The 17,089-nt window shown below is 39.1% G+C and overlaps 1 protein-coding gene across 1 annotated transcript in view; it reads left to right on the top strand.

Annotated features, from left to right (window-relative positions):
* Positions 1-13,614, top strand: part of LOC131958674 (collagen alpha-1(XIX) chain) — a 112,914-nt gene extending 99,300 nt beyond the window's left edge. Inside the window, exons 46-54 of the mRNA XM_059323823.1 lie at positions 90-134; positions 232-294; positions 724-759; positions 2,345-2,389; positions 2,926-3,069; positions 4,016-4,082; positions 4,174-4,311; positions 7,885-7,962; positions 12,274-13,614. Of these exons, the coding sequence (XP_059179806.1) occupies positions 90-134; positions 232-294; positions 724-759; positions 2,345-2,389; positions 2,926-3,069; positions 4,016-4,082; positions 4,174-4,311; positions 7,885-7,962; positions 12,274-12,374 (717 nt within the window). The 3' untranslated portion in view covers positions 12,375-13,614. The remainder of the gene's footprint in view (positions 1-89; positions 135-231; positions 295-723; positions 760-2,344; positions 2,390-2,925; positions 3,070-4,015; positions 4,083-4,173; positions 4,312-7,884; positions 7,963-12,273) is intronic.
* The last annotated feature ends 3,475 nt before the right edge of the window (positions 13,615-17,089 follow it).

Here is a 17,089-nt window from a genome sequence, read left to right as displayed (position 1 = left end):
TGGTATATTATAAACAGGAAGCTGTAGATATGACACCATTGAGGACCTGTCAAACACAGTCTGTTCTCTTCCTATGTTGTGATTGACAGGGGAAGCCCGGCACTCGTGGAGAGTCAGGGATCCCAGGGGAGCCGGTGAGCCTCAGCCTCTAACTCTCTTTGAGCTGTCAATCCACGTGTCATTCCTTTGTCACCGCCAACTGACACATCGGCTGTCTCTGTTCTCTGACAGGGTGAGAGGGGGCCGCTCGGAGAGACAGGATTCCCAGGGCCCGAGGGACCCCAAGGTGTTGCTGTAAGGATGCTACATGAATTCTGTTGCTATATAATCACTACTAGCTATCGCCAAAGCACCTTCCAGTAATGTCCAGCCTGGAAATAGGGATTTGAATAACTCACTGCTCCTGTGCATCAGCAGGTTGTTTTATCATTATATGTGGAAAGCTGAACATGATTTAAGGACAGTATGGATGAATATGTATGTTAGCGATCACTTGTCCTGCAGATGATTACAATCCTCTATGTAATTACCATCAGAGATGGTTTCTGTAATTTTCCCTGTAAGCGCACAATGGAACAGTGTTCGCACAGCAATCAGGATCATTATCCCTTGGTTGAGATATCTCATTAACTGTGGAGATTACTAGGAGTGCAACAGTGCTGATCCAATCGAAGGTGGGAGCTGATACAAAATGTCTTTGTTTGTGTTGCACTCCTTGAGCAGGGGAGACCTGGAAGAGATGGAACTCCTGGAGACAAGGTGAGTTGTGCGAACACGCTGCAAATCCCCTTATAGAAAGTGCTTTACATCAGCCGAGCTACAGAAAGATGGCACAGCAGATTTTTATCCCCTCCACCCCTCAGCTCCCACCCCTCAAGCTACAGCTTCCTGAGTGCATTAAACCCATTTGCATATTTGAGATTTTAACGATAAAAACTAAATGAAATCCTGCAGATTTAAGGCTTTGTTGACTTTTAGTCTTTTTTCCCCCTAATTATACAGTTAATGCTTTCAGGCAATGATAAAATGTTTGTAATAGAGGGCAGTAGACACTTAGATTAAATATGCATTTTCCTGCCTGATAACCCTGGCTAAAATGAAAACAAATACTGCAGCAGAGTTTGCTTTTAGGTGACTGATCAAATATATTATACACTATTTATTTCATAATCACACAGAATGAGCTCACAGCATGCAGAACAGATCTGCTACGAATAGCCATTACTAACACATTATACAGTCTAACATCAAACTGGTTTGACTATAAGTATTACTTTGCTTTGCTGTCTGATTTACAATATTTTTCACCTTAATGACAACAGCACAGTATTGTTTTATTATTATTATTATTATTATTATTATTGTTAGTTAATATTCTTTAACCAAACTCTCAGCATTGCATAAAGCCTTTCTACAGTTTTCTCTTCATGTCCTTCTGCAATACTTCCTGACTTTTTGGTGGGGCAACAGTGCCATCTAGCAGGTGGCTTGGCTCCTCCACCTAGACTCCCTGCACACTGCTTTGAGGTTTAATGTAATGCTCAGGGAAGCACATTTCAGTGGGCAAGATGATAGATTTAAGCCTCCCATCAGGCATTGGGGAATACAGAGTACTGCAGATTAAAGCAGGCAGGGGAGAACAGCATCACAAAGAGATGCCCGTTTTAAAACCACATCATGCCAGATTGTCTTTTGCATGGCTCCTGTAATCCAGCAGGAAATTGATACAAAGATGCTCCCAGGGGTATTGCTGTGAGCATGGTAAAGGGAAGCAATGAGGAGTGACAGGGAGGGATTGGAAGACACAAGATGTTGTGACACGAAGCCACAGACAGGTATTCTCTCTCCCAGCTTCTCCATACAGTAGAGACAGCTGGTGGGGAAAAGCAGGCATTTCTCAAACGAAACAGGAGTGATGCAGAGAAGCCGTGACATTGCAGAAGGTGAAACACTGTACGGGGAGATATTATACAAGCAATACACCTGAGCTGAGTGAGAAGCAATCAATGCACAGTCATCTGAAAAGTGTACATTTCTCAAAGTCAAGTAATTCACTGAAAGCTTGCTCACAATTTTTTTTCTTCAGGCAACCAAACAGAAAGTTCTGCTAATATGAGAGTAGATATGAGCAATATGGTGGGTTTAAATAATTGAAATCTCTGTATTATATGTATAGATTACAATAATGTAGTATTGTGTGTGCCCATGCATATAACTAAACATCAATACTTTGTGTGCAGTGGATGAAAGGCTTCAGGGTCATTATTATTTTCATTAAACTTTTTTTTTACCTTGCTTCTATGATAACAAATCCTTAAAATATGTTTCTTTGCTTTTTTCTAAGGGACCTACAGGTGCAGTAGGGGACAGAGGATCCAAAGGAGAACGTGTAAGCAGCTGCATCATCCATGTTTTCCTAAAAAGAAGCTGTTTTTATGACTCAGACTATAATGCACAAAAAAAAGGTTTTGATGAATAGTAATGAAAGTCTTCACTTCAGCACAAATATGACTAATCCCCACAAGCACGTAAGCTCTAGATAAAGGCATTTAACGCTCAGTGCAGTTTTCTATTGTATTTGCAAGGCAAAATTAAAGAGCTCTGTCACACTTACGCAGTAATCTATTGCAAATAGAGGATGCAAAATGAGGCTTTCAGCTTTATAGTTGGCAACAGAACCTCAGGACAGGTGACTGACTGGACACATTAGGAGAAATAGGTCAGTGTGCACAGCATGTTAAGTAATACAGTTGGAGGAGACAGGCTGGAAAATAGCGACTGTGGTGCAGCCAGGGTCAGCCAGGAAATGGAGTTTTCATTGTTGCATTGTAGAATTCAATCAGACCTGTGTGCTGCATCGTATATATCTATACAAACATATATATATAGAGAGAGCTGAGACATGTTTGGGTTTCTTTACTGCAGGGTGATCCAGGGATTCCTGGAGAAAGAGGTGTTCAAGGCGAGAGGGGTCGTATTGGAGATCCTGGCCAGGAGGGACACATCGGACCACCAGGCCAAAAAGGAGATCCTGGCCCCCCGGGAGACTTGGACAACGTTAAACTCTTGGTAAGTTGTAAATGTGCAGATGCCTCCGATCAAACAGAGATTACCCACCCCCAACAGATGATTAAAACCTTTATCAGCCTACTTCCTTCCTGAGCTTGTGTAACTAGTTCAGTTCCCATTCTCTGCACGGAAAAATTGTGCAGCTACAGATTTCTGCATGAAACATCAAACAAGGCTGTGCAAGGGAGGTTGCTGTTCTCTTTCTGCTCAACGCTTCCCACTCCTCATCCAGGCGCAACAGAAGGTCAGAGAGGGAGAGAGATGGAGACAGAGAGAAAGACAGAGATATGTGGGCGTGCCTAGAGCTCTGCAGAGCAGTGAAAACACCTCCGTGTGTCACAGACATTTTACACATACTGTACGCGGTCACAACAGTTATATAACATTCACCGCAGAGATGGAAAAATGTTTGGAAAGATTCAAGGTCTAAGGCTACTTTTGTTTGCCATTGTTACCTTGAAAAGCTCTAACAATGTTGGAGCGGTAGAGCGTATATTATTATCTTTCTGCCTTGATATAACCTACATATAGAGGCATATAGGGCTGGTGTGAAAAGCTACACTTTATATCTTAAGCACAGAGTACATTACTGCAGAATTGGACAGAACGTAACACCAAGAAGTCTCTTTATAGAGTCATAATATCTAATTTAATATTCCCAGACTGAATCCATTTTATTTCTTACTGGATTTGAGGCGCAGATGTGATATTAAAATGCAAGGTGGGATTTCACTGAATAGTTAAAAAAAAGAAAAAAACAGCAGTAATATCTCCTCCCTGCCATTGTTTTTCACACAGATGGTTTCCACAAAGTGTCTCATGGAGATCTTTGAGCTAAGATACATGCCAGGCATCAGTTTGATTTTCATGCGGTGATAACAAGTGTATCTCCTCTGCTGCCAGCTCACTCTGAATGAAAGATGTTTCTTCTTCACTGCACACACAGGGTGATCCCGGCTTCATGGAGGAGCTTAAAATGTTCATCAGAAATGAAGTTTTGAGGGTCTTCGAAGGTATAAATCCTAATTAAACATTTTAATGTTTTTTTGCTATCTTTATTCTGTTCTCCCGCATTCTGAATATTATTTTTTTGTTACCCTGTAGAGAAGCTATCAAGCTCTACCCTCCTGCAGAAGACACCTGCAGGAATCTTAGCTTCACAAATCCACGGGCCTCCAGGACCTCCTGGAAAGGACGGATTACCAGGAACGCCAGGAGAGCCCGGACCTCCTGGTCCTCATGGTAAGAACTCAGGCTGCCAAAGTGAACTGCTAAATTTTAACACCACCTCAGAAAAATAACCAATTCTGTTGGAATATGAATTAGAAATAACACTCTTAAAAGACACAGTTCAACCCCAAATCAGAAATTCATTTTTTTTCTTTCCTGCAGAGCCATTTATCAATTCAGCTTGTTTTGGTGTGAGTGTTGTGATATATTGGCCATAGAGATGTCTGCCTTCTCTCCAGTATAAAGGAACAAGATGGCTTGTGGTACTCAAATCACCAAAACAATCTAGATTGATAGATAGCAAAACAGAAAAGAGGAAAAATATATTTTGATTTTGGAGCGAGCGATCCTTTAACCTTTCATTTCTCAGTACTATTGTTTTATAAAACACTTAATAACCCTTTGTTTGTCAGATGTAATTGTAATCTATATATGTAGCCACACCATATGTGTACGCCTCATTGGTTCTTCAATACACCAATTAGCCCAACTACCATATGCTGCACCACACGTTTAAAGCAGGCCGCATTCACCATTCTATAAAGCTGCAGGTTGACACCAACCATGCAGAGTGAACTGCAGCAGTTAAAGCTGTTTTTCTGTGTATATTAGAGTTGAGATGAAACGTTGGAGCTGGATTGGGGTGGGTGCACCAATATAGGTTGACACATGTATTTTGTAGGGATTCATGGGTATTTTTCTCTTGCTTAGACCCCTATAACAATGCAGACTGAGGGGCGGGAAGCAGAGGCAAGGCCAGGAGTGTGGTGCACAGCGGCTCTCTGGGAAATATGAAGACAAACGAAGAATTGGCTGTGAATAAGAGAAAGTGTTATCAATGTGGACAGGAAAGAGCCCCAGTATTGATACCTCACTCCCGGAAAGAAAGCTTCTAAAGTAGAAAAGGAGCATAGTCAGGAAAGAGGGTGGACGTTCTTTATCAAACTGATACAACTTTGTGACTGCTCATGCAACACTAATGGTTTGCTGGTCAGGCTTTATACCTCAAACTTGCTTAGAATTGTATTGTGTCCGCAGCAAAACTACGGCGTCTTAACTTTTGAAGAGGAGGAGTGTGTTACGTGTTAGTGCACATCAAAGCACCACTGCATTGGCCTTTCTCTTTGAGCTTTGTATCTACCTCACATTATTCTAGACCATTTACACTTTAACTCACTGCTATAATAAAAAATGCTGCTTTCATTCATGAATAATCTAGTTAAAGTAGGCAACTACTCCACTATAAATATTTGCGCTGTGTTAATGCCACTTGCATTACACACGTCTTGGTATTTTGTTTAGCTTGTTTTATTTTTTTTTATGCTTCCAAATAGTGTTTTATAGGTGATTCTTAATGCAGCTTTGCAATAAATATTTATTGAAAACAAAGAGGAAAGTTTTTTTCCCTTGATAAATCAAAAATTCAACAACTTCTTAATGTTTCCTTTGTTGACTTGTGCCTCCACTCAGCTGGGGAGAGAGTTTGGGGTAATATTTCCTCATTATTTCTCGTCATCCTCCGCTGGAGACTGTGCTCCTCTGGAATATCCAACTTGACTTCTTCTCCAATATGCCAAAATGAATTGTTTATGGAGAAAAATAACCCCTGTGTTGAATTCTTTTTTTTTTCTACTCATGGTTTGATTTCACATGGGTGGAAGTCTCAAGCTGTTACAGAATACCCATAAGGATGCATGCTGAAGAGCAACATTTCTTTTTTGTTGTTTTTTCCACCCTCCCCTATGTTGTAATTGAGTGCTCATTTATCATTCTATTCATCTTTTACATTTGAGAGCATCATGAAAAGACTCACTGATGTAAGTCATTGTGTTTAAGTGCATTTTCATAAATTCTACATTTTGTTGTTTTAACATTCATTTTTAATTTTGTATTTCAGTGCATTCTGTATATTTATTAATACTGACTGAAACAAATGTCTTTGATTATACCCGGCTGTAAACTCTGTGTTTGAAAGCTGCTCTGCTTTGTGCTGTACAATATGAAAATATCAGTAAATATCCCAGAGTAATTGGTCTTTGATGGAGCAGCTGCTCAAAGAAAAGGCTTTTTTTTTCTTCTTTTGTAAGGCATAGCATGAATAAATAGATATTGCTGTTAATACTGTTTACAAGAGTGTACAACAGGTGCAGCACTGCAACCCTATCAATCAAGCATGAAAACCCACTCTGTGGTAATATTATTTTCTATTAACGTATTTTGTCCATTAGTGCCCAGAGAAAAAAAAAATGTTTTCAACCAAGTGCAGAGGCAGTGTGGCGTTTTCGATTTATCAGAGTGCACCAATCCAGTGTGCCACCCAAGCTTATTGCCCTGTGTGCTACTCAGTATTTTTTTGCTTAAGGTACAGTGCTCTTTTCTCCATGGAACGTCTCCTCCCTGAATGAATGCCCCAGGCTCTGTGAGTGTTGAAAGAAGTCTCATTATTGCGGCAATGTGTGGATAGCCCCCTCTCTCTCTCTTTGAGACTCGGTTTTGGAGCATTCATAAGCCTTTTTCCTGAGATTTTCTCTGACATGTAAGCGTTGAAGCGTTTCCCCTTTGGGCCAGGCAGTGCGATGCTTGATACTCCTGTCAATGTTTCTGATGCACTCCATGCAACCGCTGGTCCTGAGACTCCATTACTTTAAATGCCTCATGGGGAAATATTTTCGCAACCCCTCAGTTCTTACTTGGTATGCTGCTGTTTTGAGCTGTAAAGACTTACTGGCTCTGCATGGAGTGACAAAGCCTTTGAATAACATGTTTGTGTGCATATTGTTATCGGCTACGCCCTTGCTTTTTTTTTTTTTTTACTCATCAGCCAGACTAAGCATGTCACTGTGTTCTCTCTGCTCATTTTTTCATCTTAGTGGCAATCATACGGCCAATCACCATCACAGAAAGGACTGAACATAATTTCAACATGATGATCTCGTGTCCTCTCTGTGATCAAACAAAAAATCTTTTTTTATCTGTTCTCCCAGTGAATTTCATCTCTCAGTCTACATATCAAACGTGATTGTTTTCTGCATCTGTTGCATCTGTTTGTTTTCTATTGAATGGATGTATTCTTTCTCTCTGAATGATCCACAAATCTGACCTCCAATTGAAAAAATCCTCTTTGCTCTGTTTTAAATTCTTCAAAGAAACATGCTTTCTGTCCTATTGTTAATAGAAAGCTGCACAAGCACACAGTTCCTCCTTCTTTGAACACTAACGTACAGATGGCTTGTTTGATGATTTCCATTTTGACAGGATATCAGTACATCTTTTGTTATTCACCAGTTTGGGATTGAAACTGCCAATCAAAAGTAGCCTGTTTCCATTTCTCATACACACAGACGTGATTCCTGACATTGCCATTGTATTGATGATATTTATATTATCAACAAGCTAGTCTGTACAAGTCACTGGACAGGTGGTACGGTTGCAAAAGTGTATCCTGATCTTGATGGCTGGTTTTTAACATTTTGGCATTTGTACTAATCTTACTAACTGTGCTACCATGCTTCCCAAACATGACACCACACAGTTTTACAATTCTGGAGTATTTGTACTCAGCCAGAGTGTTGTGTCTGTCCTCAGGGTACAGGGGTCAGAAAGGAGAACGAGGTCAGCTTGGTCTGGGGTTACCAGGAGATCCAGGACCCATGGGACCGCCAGGTAAGAGGCATCTAAGTTACAATCTCTCTTTCGTTTTCTTTAGTTGACTCGTTGACGAAGAGGAGGCAGCCCTATTTCTTGGAGCCCACTTTAACTTGTTTGTGAGTGTCATTGTCTGTAGTCATCTTCTTTTCTTTTTTTGTTTGTTTCTTTCTCTTTTCGTTTGTTTGGCTACAATAACCGTTTACTTGCCAGCAGAGACCAGGGGAAAAATAGATAAGTTCGAAAACAGTCGAGTTGAAGAATGAGCCTGTTGCATTTACTCCACCTATCCTCTGTAGTGGACCAACCACTGCTGGGTGATGGAAAACATCTCAATAACTGCTAATAACTTTAAGCTGCACCTATCAATATTTCTATAGAATGAAAAGGCTCATTCATTGTGATAAATCCACAAAGACGATGTTGACTAGCTGGTGAACTTAGAGGAGCATTTTGCTGCTATAAAGAATATCTCTGTCTGGAGTTGGAGACCAAAACAGAGCTTAAATGAAAGTGAATATTAGACTTATATTTATAAGGTGGAAACACAACTCCAATCAATGTTGATCTGCATCAACTGGCTTATGTCAATGGGAAAAAAATGTGGCAGTGACTTAGGAGGTAGGTTGTCCCCTGATCCCCTGAAAAATCCTTTTTTAGACTAGGGTCATTATCATCAGGGCATTTGATTCATGAAGGGGTTTTAGTTTGTTTTGGGGGATCAGAACTGATTCAAGCTGGTTTTCTTCCTTGTGGAAGTATATATACTACAGTTGTCACAGAATGACCAGCCATGTCTCCTCAATGTGTGCCACTGTTTATCAGGTTTTCTTATCTGTGCACTGAAAGGCAGAGAGTGTAGTGTATCTTACTATGAAATCGGAGATCTTTGGTTGTGTCAAGCCCCAAAGCTCAAATTCTATTTCAACCTTCATTTGATATCTCAGCATGTTGGAGATAAATACGTATTCCGCATGGCATTATGTTTTTTGTAAACTCAGCTGCTGCTGTGACACAAATGGGACCACAATAGAGGAGGAAATGCTGCACTGACAGAGCAATGACGTCCTTTCTGTAAAGTAAAAGCCCACTTTGGTGTTGTCCTGAACAAAAGTTTTACTCAACACAGCCCAAGATGTCAGCCTGTCCCCTGCTCCTGTGAACTAAAAAATAACTCCCCATACCCCGATGGAGAAATGAGAAGTGGGATTACCTCGATGACTTCCAGCCTGTGACAGCAGGAGTATATCACTGAACTTAAAGTCACTCATCCAACTCTATATGTGCATAATGTATGTGTAGGGCAAAGGGAGGCTGGCTGTCGCTCCTCTGGAGAGGACAGATCATCTCCTGGGGCGTAGTGATAGGAAGCACCTTCGGCACAACTGGTGGGGTTAGACTTTAGCTGTATTCACATCTTGGAATGAGTTGCAAAGTTGAACAAACTGCTACAGTATCAGTGTGCTGTGCCACTGCATTTATTTTCCCTTTTTACTTACTGTAGTCCTTGTTCAAAGGAAGATTATTTCTACCAAACTTTCTATCACTTGGCCAACATAATGAGGGACAGCTTGTACCCCTTGATTTCCACATAAAGCAGGTTCCCCCTGGTCCACCGACAGGTACATGGAGGCTCGGACTGAATACTACTTCACACTGTGGTCTGAGTGAATACTCATTACTGATTGGCTGCAGGGTGTCAATTAATTCCTCACAATGGACACCTACTAAGTAGCTCAGGATAAGTTGTCTTTTCACAGTTCTATATCTTAATACACTGGCTGTTAGAAACCATAGCAACCGGGATGTAGTCAAAGCCTCCATTTCAAATGTATTGCAATTATTTTTAAACACTGAGTGTTGTCCTTCAATGCATCATTCACTGAACACAACGAGGAGACTGCTCACAAGCTGCAAGAAGTACACTCTAATTTTACTGATAAAAATAATTTTAAAGGTGTGCTCCCATTCACTATGCAACTCCTTACTTAAGGCTGCGGTCAACAGTTTCCACAGAAAATTGTTCACTAACTCACTGGCCACTTTATTAGCTAGCAAGATATACCTAATGAAGTGGCAGTGTCGTAAAGTGGCTTCTACTGCTGGTCTTCTGCATACGTTGGTTCTAACGAGTGGTTATTTGAGTTACTGTTACTATCATCACAAACCAGTCTGGCTATTCTCCTCTGATCTCTAGCATCAACAAGGCATTTTGGCCCAGAGAACTGCCGCTCACTGGATATTTTCTCTTCCCCGGACCACTCTCTGTAAACCCTAGAGATGGTTGTGCGTGCAAATCCCAGTAGCTCAGCAGTTTGTGAAATATTAACAACCATGCCACATTCAAAGCCACTTAAATCACCTTTCTTCCTCATTCTGATGCTCGCTTTGAACTTCAGCAGGTCTTCTTCACCATCTCTACATGTATAAATGCAATGTGTTGCTATCATATGATTGGCTGATTAGATTAATGTATCAACAAGCAGGCGAACAGGTGTACCTAATATGCAATCTTATTGACTTTGAATCCTGTTGTCATAATGTTAGCTTTCTGGCTGAAGGCTTCTATGAGCCGAGTGGACTAGAAATATCTCCCGTTCTCAAGTCTTCCAAGATTCGTCCTATTTTCTAGAGTAGTAAACAATGTTTTCGACAAACCACAGGACTCTGGACACTGTGTGTGAGCAGTTAAGCAGGAGATGGATGTGGCAGTGATGAAAAGGGCATGTTGTGTTTTCAGAGGGAGGGAAAGGACAAGGCTGTAGCTGCAATTCCTTTTGTATGAACTGTAGAGGAGGCTGGGCACCCCCCAAGCTGTGAGTGGTCTGACTGATGGCATGGACACTCCTGTGGCTGGCCTGCAGTTGAGTAGTAGTATTTTTTTAGGGCTTATAGAGAGAGGATGGAGAGAAAATGTTGTCACTGGTTCTTGTGTCTGTGTGTTCTATGGACAGTTATTATGAAAGACAATGAAGCCATGTGGACTGCTTTTCCACTTCAGCAAGCTGTTGCTAAGTAACATATACTAATGATGACCTCACTATATGAGAGAATGAGGAAATGCAGTTCCTCCATTCATCAGTCTCATTACAATGAAATTAAATAATGAATGAATTATTAATGAGATATCCAGAATCAGCTTAAAGAGGCCTGCTGGTGTGAAAGGTTGCTGTTGAAGTTAAGCCATGTTATGCGAAAATAATAATATTAAAGGACAATTTAGAGCAGAATTAATATCACTAAGGGCTTCTCAATATGGATATGTCAAATGTATGCAAAATCATGTACAAAACATAATGATCCATCAATGTTCACTGCAGTTAACTGTGTTCTACTGGTACGTTGTACATACTTATTTAACGTGACGTTTGTTGGAATGGCAGTTTGAGAAGCTGGAAGCAGTAAATATTTGGTATGTCTGACTCATTTTAATCGTTTCAACAATACGTTTTCAAAAATAGTTGCTAATAAATTTTCCATTTATCACCAAGTCATTTAAAAAAAGATTACCCCATATGACCTTTGCAGAGCAGTTTATTATGACCCATATCTACGTTTATTGTTGTGTGACGCCCTCTAGTGGCCGCAATAATTATAATGCAAGCGATGGTGGAAGTGAGGAGAAGTATCATAAATGACGAGGTCTGCTTGGGGAAGGGCAGAAGGGCTGGTGGATGGAATAAATAAAGGATTTCACCCAAGAGACTGGGGCAAAAATTTTGTCACGATACAGTAGTTTGTGCAGTAGTTATTTTTGCTATCTTTCCTCAGCCTAACCATACAGTTTTGTTTCTTAAACTGCATCCGTTTAACAACATTGATGCTGTGCTAAATACAGTGACTGTGACATTTAGTTATAAGGACGTGTTGATCAATAATCAAAAAAATGCATATTCAGGAATCTCTCTTGTGGGTTGTATTAGAGGGTAGGAGGAACAATTTACCTGTGTGGTTAGTTTGGTTTGGAGGACTTGTTGAAATAGTTTTAACTCTAAACTATACAATGTCACAATATAATTTTACCTGAAAGTTATTGAACAACTGAATTATTGACTTGGTTTGGCATTGTACTGTACTATTGTAATGGCTGAATTACATTTTCTTGCTACTTATCCACCAACACATACACAGATACCAATATTTCTGCAATGAGCTAATATCAACCAATATTCTCAACCTGATATATTGGTCTTAAACTGATAGAAATGTCTGGGGTTGATATAAACCAGTCATGTATTACTATGTTCTTCAACGCAGAATGTCAGTCTACTGAGTGATGTTAAAGTGCAGCCTGGTGCAAGAATTAATAATATCTCATTCTCTGTTAAGGCCCTCCTGGGATCACTTCTCAGGGCCCTCCTGGCTCTCCGGGGCACCGTGGACCTCCTGGGACATGCGACCCCAGTGACTGTCTCCTTCCGTCCCTGTGAACCCAGCAGAGGGACATTAAATAGCCGGCTGGTTTGAATACAGACGTCCAGCTCCGAGCTCAGTGCCACAGAGCAGGAGAAGGATGGCTTCGCTGTATTTAACAGCTTTCTGATATATCGGACAGACTCACAACTGACCTCTTTTGTTCACCTTACAATAACATTTGAATGCAGTCAGGATTTTTTTTCTTGTTGTTGTTGGGTTTGTTTTGAATGGAATACAAAACCTTTGAGGGTTTTTTTTTCTTTTTAATTCTGTACTTTAAAGGTGTTTTCACATCCCCTACTGTGATGTAATGCATTCCTTGTCAACTCTCATTATGTGCTTTAAGACCATGAAATGACTTTGTTTCATCAAGTTCAGTCGTTTCTGAAAACCTGATCTTAAATATTTGTGTGCCTCCTTAATGGGCATGCTCATTCACTCTTCTGTTCTTATTTAGATAAGCCAATGTGCTGGCAGAAGGTACATCTCACGTTTGTTTGTTTGTTTGTTTGTTTGTTTGTGTGTGTGTGTGTGTGTGTGTGTGTGTGTGAGAGAGAGAGAGAGAGCGAGAGAGATTAGGTGAATGAATATACTTGTTTTATGTTAAGGTGTGAGAAAATAACAGATTTTTGAAACTCCTTATGCAACCAAAGTGCAGCAGATGTGTCTGATATGGGAATTATTTATTTTCAGCGTGTTCTGCAAGAATGTGTTTAAAGATAATAATTGTAGTAAATGTAGCATGGATATTCAGTAATATTATTTATAGAAGGTGGATTAATACATAACTAGATCTGAGAGTTTTTTTTCCACTCATGACACATTTGCATTGTGCATGATAATCATTTTTTAAAAGGATCTGCAGTATAATCATTAATAAAGACGTCTTCCTATTTTCTGTAGGTTGTAAGTTGCTACTGAGCGCCATATTTTTCAAACTACAACTCATAATGTTTTTTCTGAAACTACTGTGTTTGTAAGACACACACATCAAGGGCAGATTTGAAGAATGTACTTTAAAGGTCTTGTATGTTTAATGAAGTGGCCTCACGTTCACCTTTACTGTTTGTTTAATCTGTAAATAAGTTGAACGAGTGATTGTATTTTTTTCCTTCTTCATGTCTAATGGGGCTTGTAATGGGACCTGACAATATAATTACATAAGCAAGTTGTCATTGTGATGACACAGTAAGGTTCTCACTTGTGTGTGCGTGTGTCTGTGATACTGATTAATAATATTAATTGTTTACATGGTGTTGTGTATGATGATTCCTCTGGTTTATTTGTATATTTTGATTTTCAGCCAAACAAAGGGAAATCGGACTATTACACTACAACTTCAGATTTCTGTTATTTTGGTTAAACATGAATGTACTTGAACTTTCTCATTGTGTTTTAACAGAATCATGGTTTTTCAACCTGGTCTCCAAAAAATCATGTTCTCATGCAATGAAAAGCATTCTCGATTAAATTTAGAGGGAAACATAGTTTTCTCAAGGATTAGGTTTGTTTTTGATGCATCATTGACTGTAAAATGTTGACATAGTCTCTGTGATGTCACCTATAGGTTTCTGAAATGAAGCTCAATGTGTTGCATAACTTTAAGCCTTAATATAATTGAAACGGGTGAATTATATTTTTTTTAAATAATGAACGGGGAAATTAGCTACAGAGACCAAAACCATGTTTTGAACCAGGCAGTAAACATATTTATTTCTGCTGTAAAGTTGTTCTTCCTGTAAGTCGCTTTGGATAAAAGCGTCTGCTAAATGACTAAATGTAAATGTAAAATGTAAAGTTGTGCATTTTAACATGGAGGTTTATGGGGATTGACTCGCTTTTGGAGCCAGCCTCAAGTGGCCACTTGAGGAACTGCAGTTTTTCAGCACCTCTGAGTTGGCTTTATTTTTCAGCTCCGGAGGTTGCTGCATGGTCAGGGTGGATACATGGGTCAAACTTTGAGCCAGGAGACCACAGTTCATGTCCCGTATGATACTAAATGTCCATGTTGACTTATTTTTAACCAACGTATGTAAGGTAACTTGTTTTTAAACTTGTTTAAATCCAAATTATATGCTTTAATGAAGCTAACCAAGTAGTTTTGTTTCAATCACAACATTAGCCAAGTGTTTAAAATGTGTTTTGTCACGTTTCCCTCAAAACGTAATTGAGAATGCAGGTTTATATGTATGGGAATGTAACTTGTGAGAAGACAGGTTTTTCACTCACTGACCAGCACTGTGTGTCACTATGTATCATGTGGTTTTGGGGTGTCTTAAGACTGGAGTTTGGACTTATTTATTTGTTATAACAGGTTTTATATATCCATTTAAATGTTCTCAACTAATTTCAGAAGTTTTTGAGTCATCTTTACCGAAACAGGCCATGTGATTTAGCATATCCTGAAACAGACAAGAGAGGAAAAATTGTTTCCAGCATTCAAACTTAAGATTTAAATGAATGCCTGTTTGAAGATTTCTGTTTGTTCATCCAAAAAGTAAACTGAACTTTATAATCACACTAAACAATGATTTTTTTGTTTTGCAGAAAAAGATAATTAGTGCATATTACTTTCCTCAAGCTTTCATTTAGCTTTTCATTGAGCGCTGTTTAATGAGAGTTTGACTCAAAGGCTTTAATTTTACTTTAAAGTTTCCTGCTGTGATTAATATTTGAAAAGTTATGTGGGTGTTTCTGACATTCAGTGGGAACGTTAGGAACTATCTGTTTTTCATCTTTTAGGATCTGTTTGACACTTTTTACTTCATGTCTCGCATCATCAAAAGTCATCAAGATTCTCTTACACGTATGAATTATAACTAAAGATCCTACTCTGAAGCTGCACAGCATTTTTCATTGCATTTTTTCATGTATTTTTCTTAGCATGCAGGCTTGGTTTTATCTGCTTAATTTGATCAGTGTCTAATTTCAGAATCAATGTCTGCCACTGACTTCATTTGTGAGTTCAAAGAGCCCCCTGCTGGATATGTTTATCAATGCTTTGAATGTTGATGGAAATCAAACTTTCTTTGGATTATAAGGTGCATAATATCCACTCCTTCTATTGGCTCTTGTAATTTTCTCATATTTTCAAACTCTATGTAGCATCTTATCATATGGATTGTCTGTATTGTAATTGTATTGCTTTGGTTTATTCTTTACATACAACTTTTATTGCAAGTTTGTCCTTCCTGAGAGAGGGATCCCTCCTCAGTTGTTCTTTCTGAGGGGCTTTCCCCTGTTAAAGGTTTTTATTGTGTTATTATTATTTGGTTGTTGCTCACATCCCCTCTTACATATAAAACATCTGCAAATATTTACAAATATGTATAAGATATTATATAGTTGCCAAATTCAACATTAAAATATGTGTAAAAATACCAATACCAATGTAATAATAAGAATAAGAATACATTATAATAAATCACTGAAATCAACCAATATAAATTATAAAAGTATATGGAAAAAATAAAATGAAACATGGGTTATAAATAAATTTACATAGACATAGAGTCCAATTTACATAGGAAAATGTCCATATTATTTTTGGAATTTTGTTTAACAGGGCAGTTCCTTTCTGAGTTTATGATCCTTCAATTATCAATGCCAGTCTTCTCCCCTTTTAAAAAGTTTTTTGGGAGGAGGGGGAGTTTTTCCCTTTCATCGAAGCGAGGGTCGAAAGGACAGAGGGTGTCGTTCGTATGCTGTACAGATATGAAGCCCCCTGAGGCGAATTTGTGATATGTGATATTGGGCTATATAAATAAAATTGACTTGACTTGACTTTCATCTTGCTAATTTTCATATTCGGTTTAATGGCTTCCCCTTGGAGACAATAACGCCGACCTTGACCAAATTCAAATGAGGCAGCATCAGCGGACTAATGTCATCTGAACTTTTTTTGGTCTGCTGATGAGAGCGACTCTCTGCGTATATTGAATTTAGCTTGAATTGAAATTAATGTGCGGCTGGTTTGTGACTTCAATTTAGCTAAACAGTATGATAACTAGAGAGGACACAAAATGGCCATTCATGTCACAGCCCACTAGCACTTTGGTGCCAGACAGTTTTACATTGCTCTGAATTAAAATCCATTTATTTAAAGTGGAAACGTCAGATGAAGGCAAACTGCAGAGGATGGAAGTGTTGTAGGTTGAAGCATCCTTCAACTCAAATACTGTTAAACATCTTAAGATAGGCTTGTCAAATAAAGCACCTCAAACCATAAGTTTTATACGTCCACATATTTCATTAATGCTTCTTCTTTTTACAGTAATGTAAGTTGATCCTGTTGCCACATGTAATCTAATTTTATAAATAAGCTTGTAATGAGGGGGAATATGGATCAGCCTCTCAGCACGGCCCCTCGGATTAAAAATGTCTGCCTGCTGCTCTCACTGTAACTTCTCTCTGCTCTATAAGCTCATGTTGTGCAGCGGGACTTTAATGTGTCTTTGTTTCGTTGAATATCTACCTCAGTCTTGGTTTACCACATGTCTACATGATGAGCTATTTTGGGGGGGGGATCACAACACTAACTGTTGCCTTTTACTGACAAGAAAGCAATGAAACCTCATGTGTATGTAGAAACAGACAGTCCTGGATGTTGACATCAGTGTAAGCAAACTTACTGTTGTGGAGGATGATTCAGTGTGTATGTGGTTACCAGGTATCAGAGGTTATATTTTTCACTTTTCTTTGCCGCATCTTTTATTTTCACTGATTATTG

Source organism: Centropristis striata, chromosome 20 (genome assembly GCF_030273125.1).
Source record: "Centropristis striata isolate RG_2023a ecotype Rhode Island chromosome 20, C.striata_1.0, whole genome shotgun sequence".
Lineage (NCBI taxonomy): Eukaryota > Metazoa > Chordata > Actinopteri > Perciformes > Serranidae > Centropristis > Centropristis striata.
This window is presented reverse-complemented; position numbering and strand designations above follow the sequence as displayed.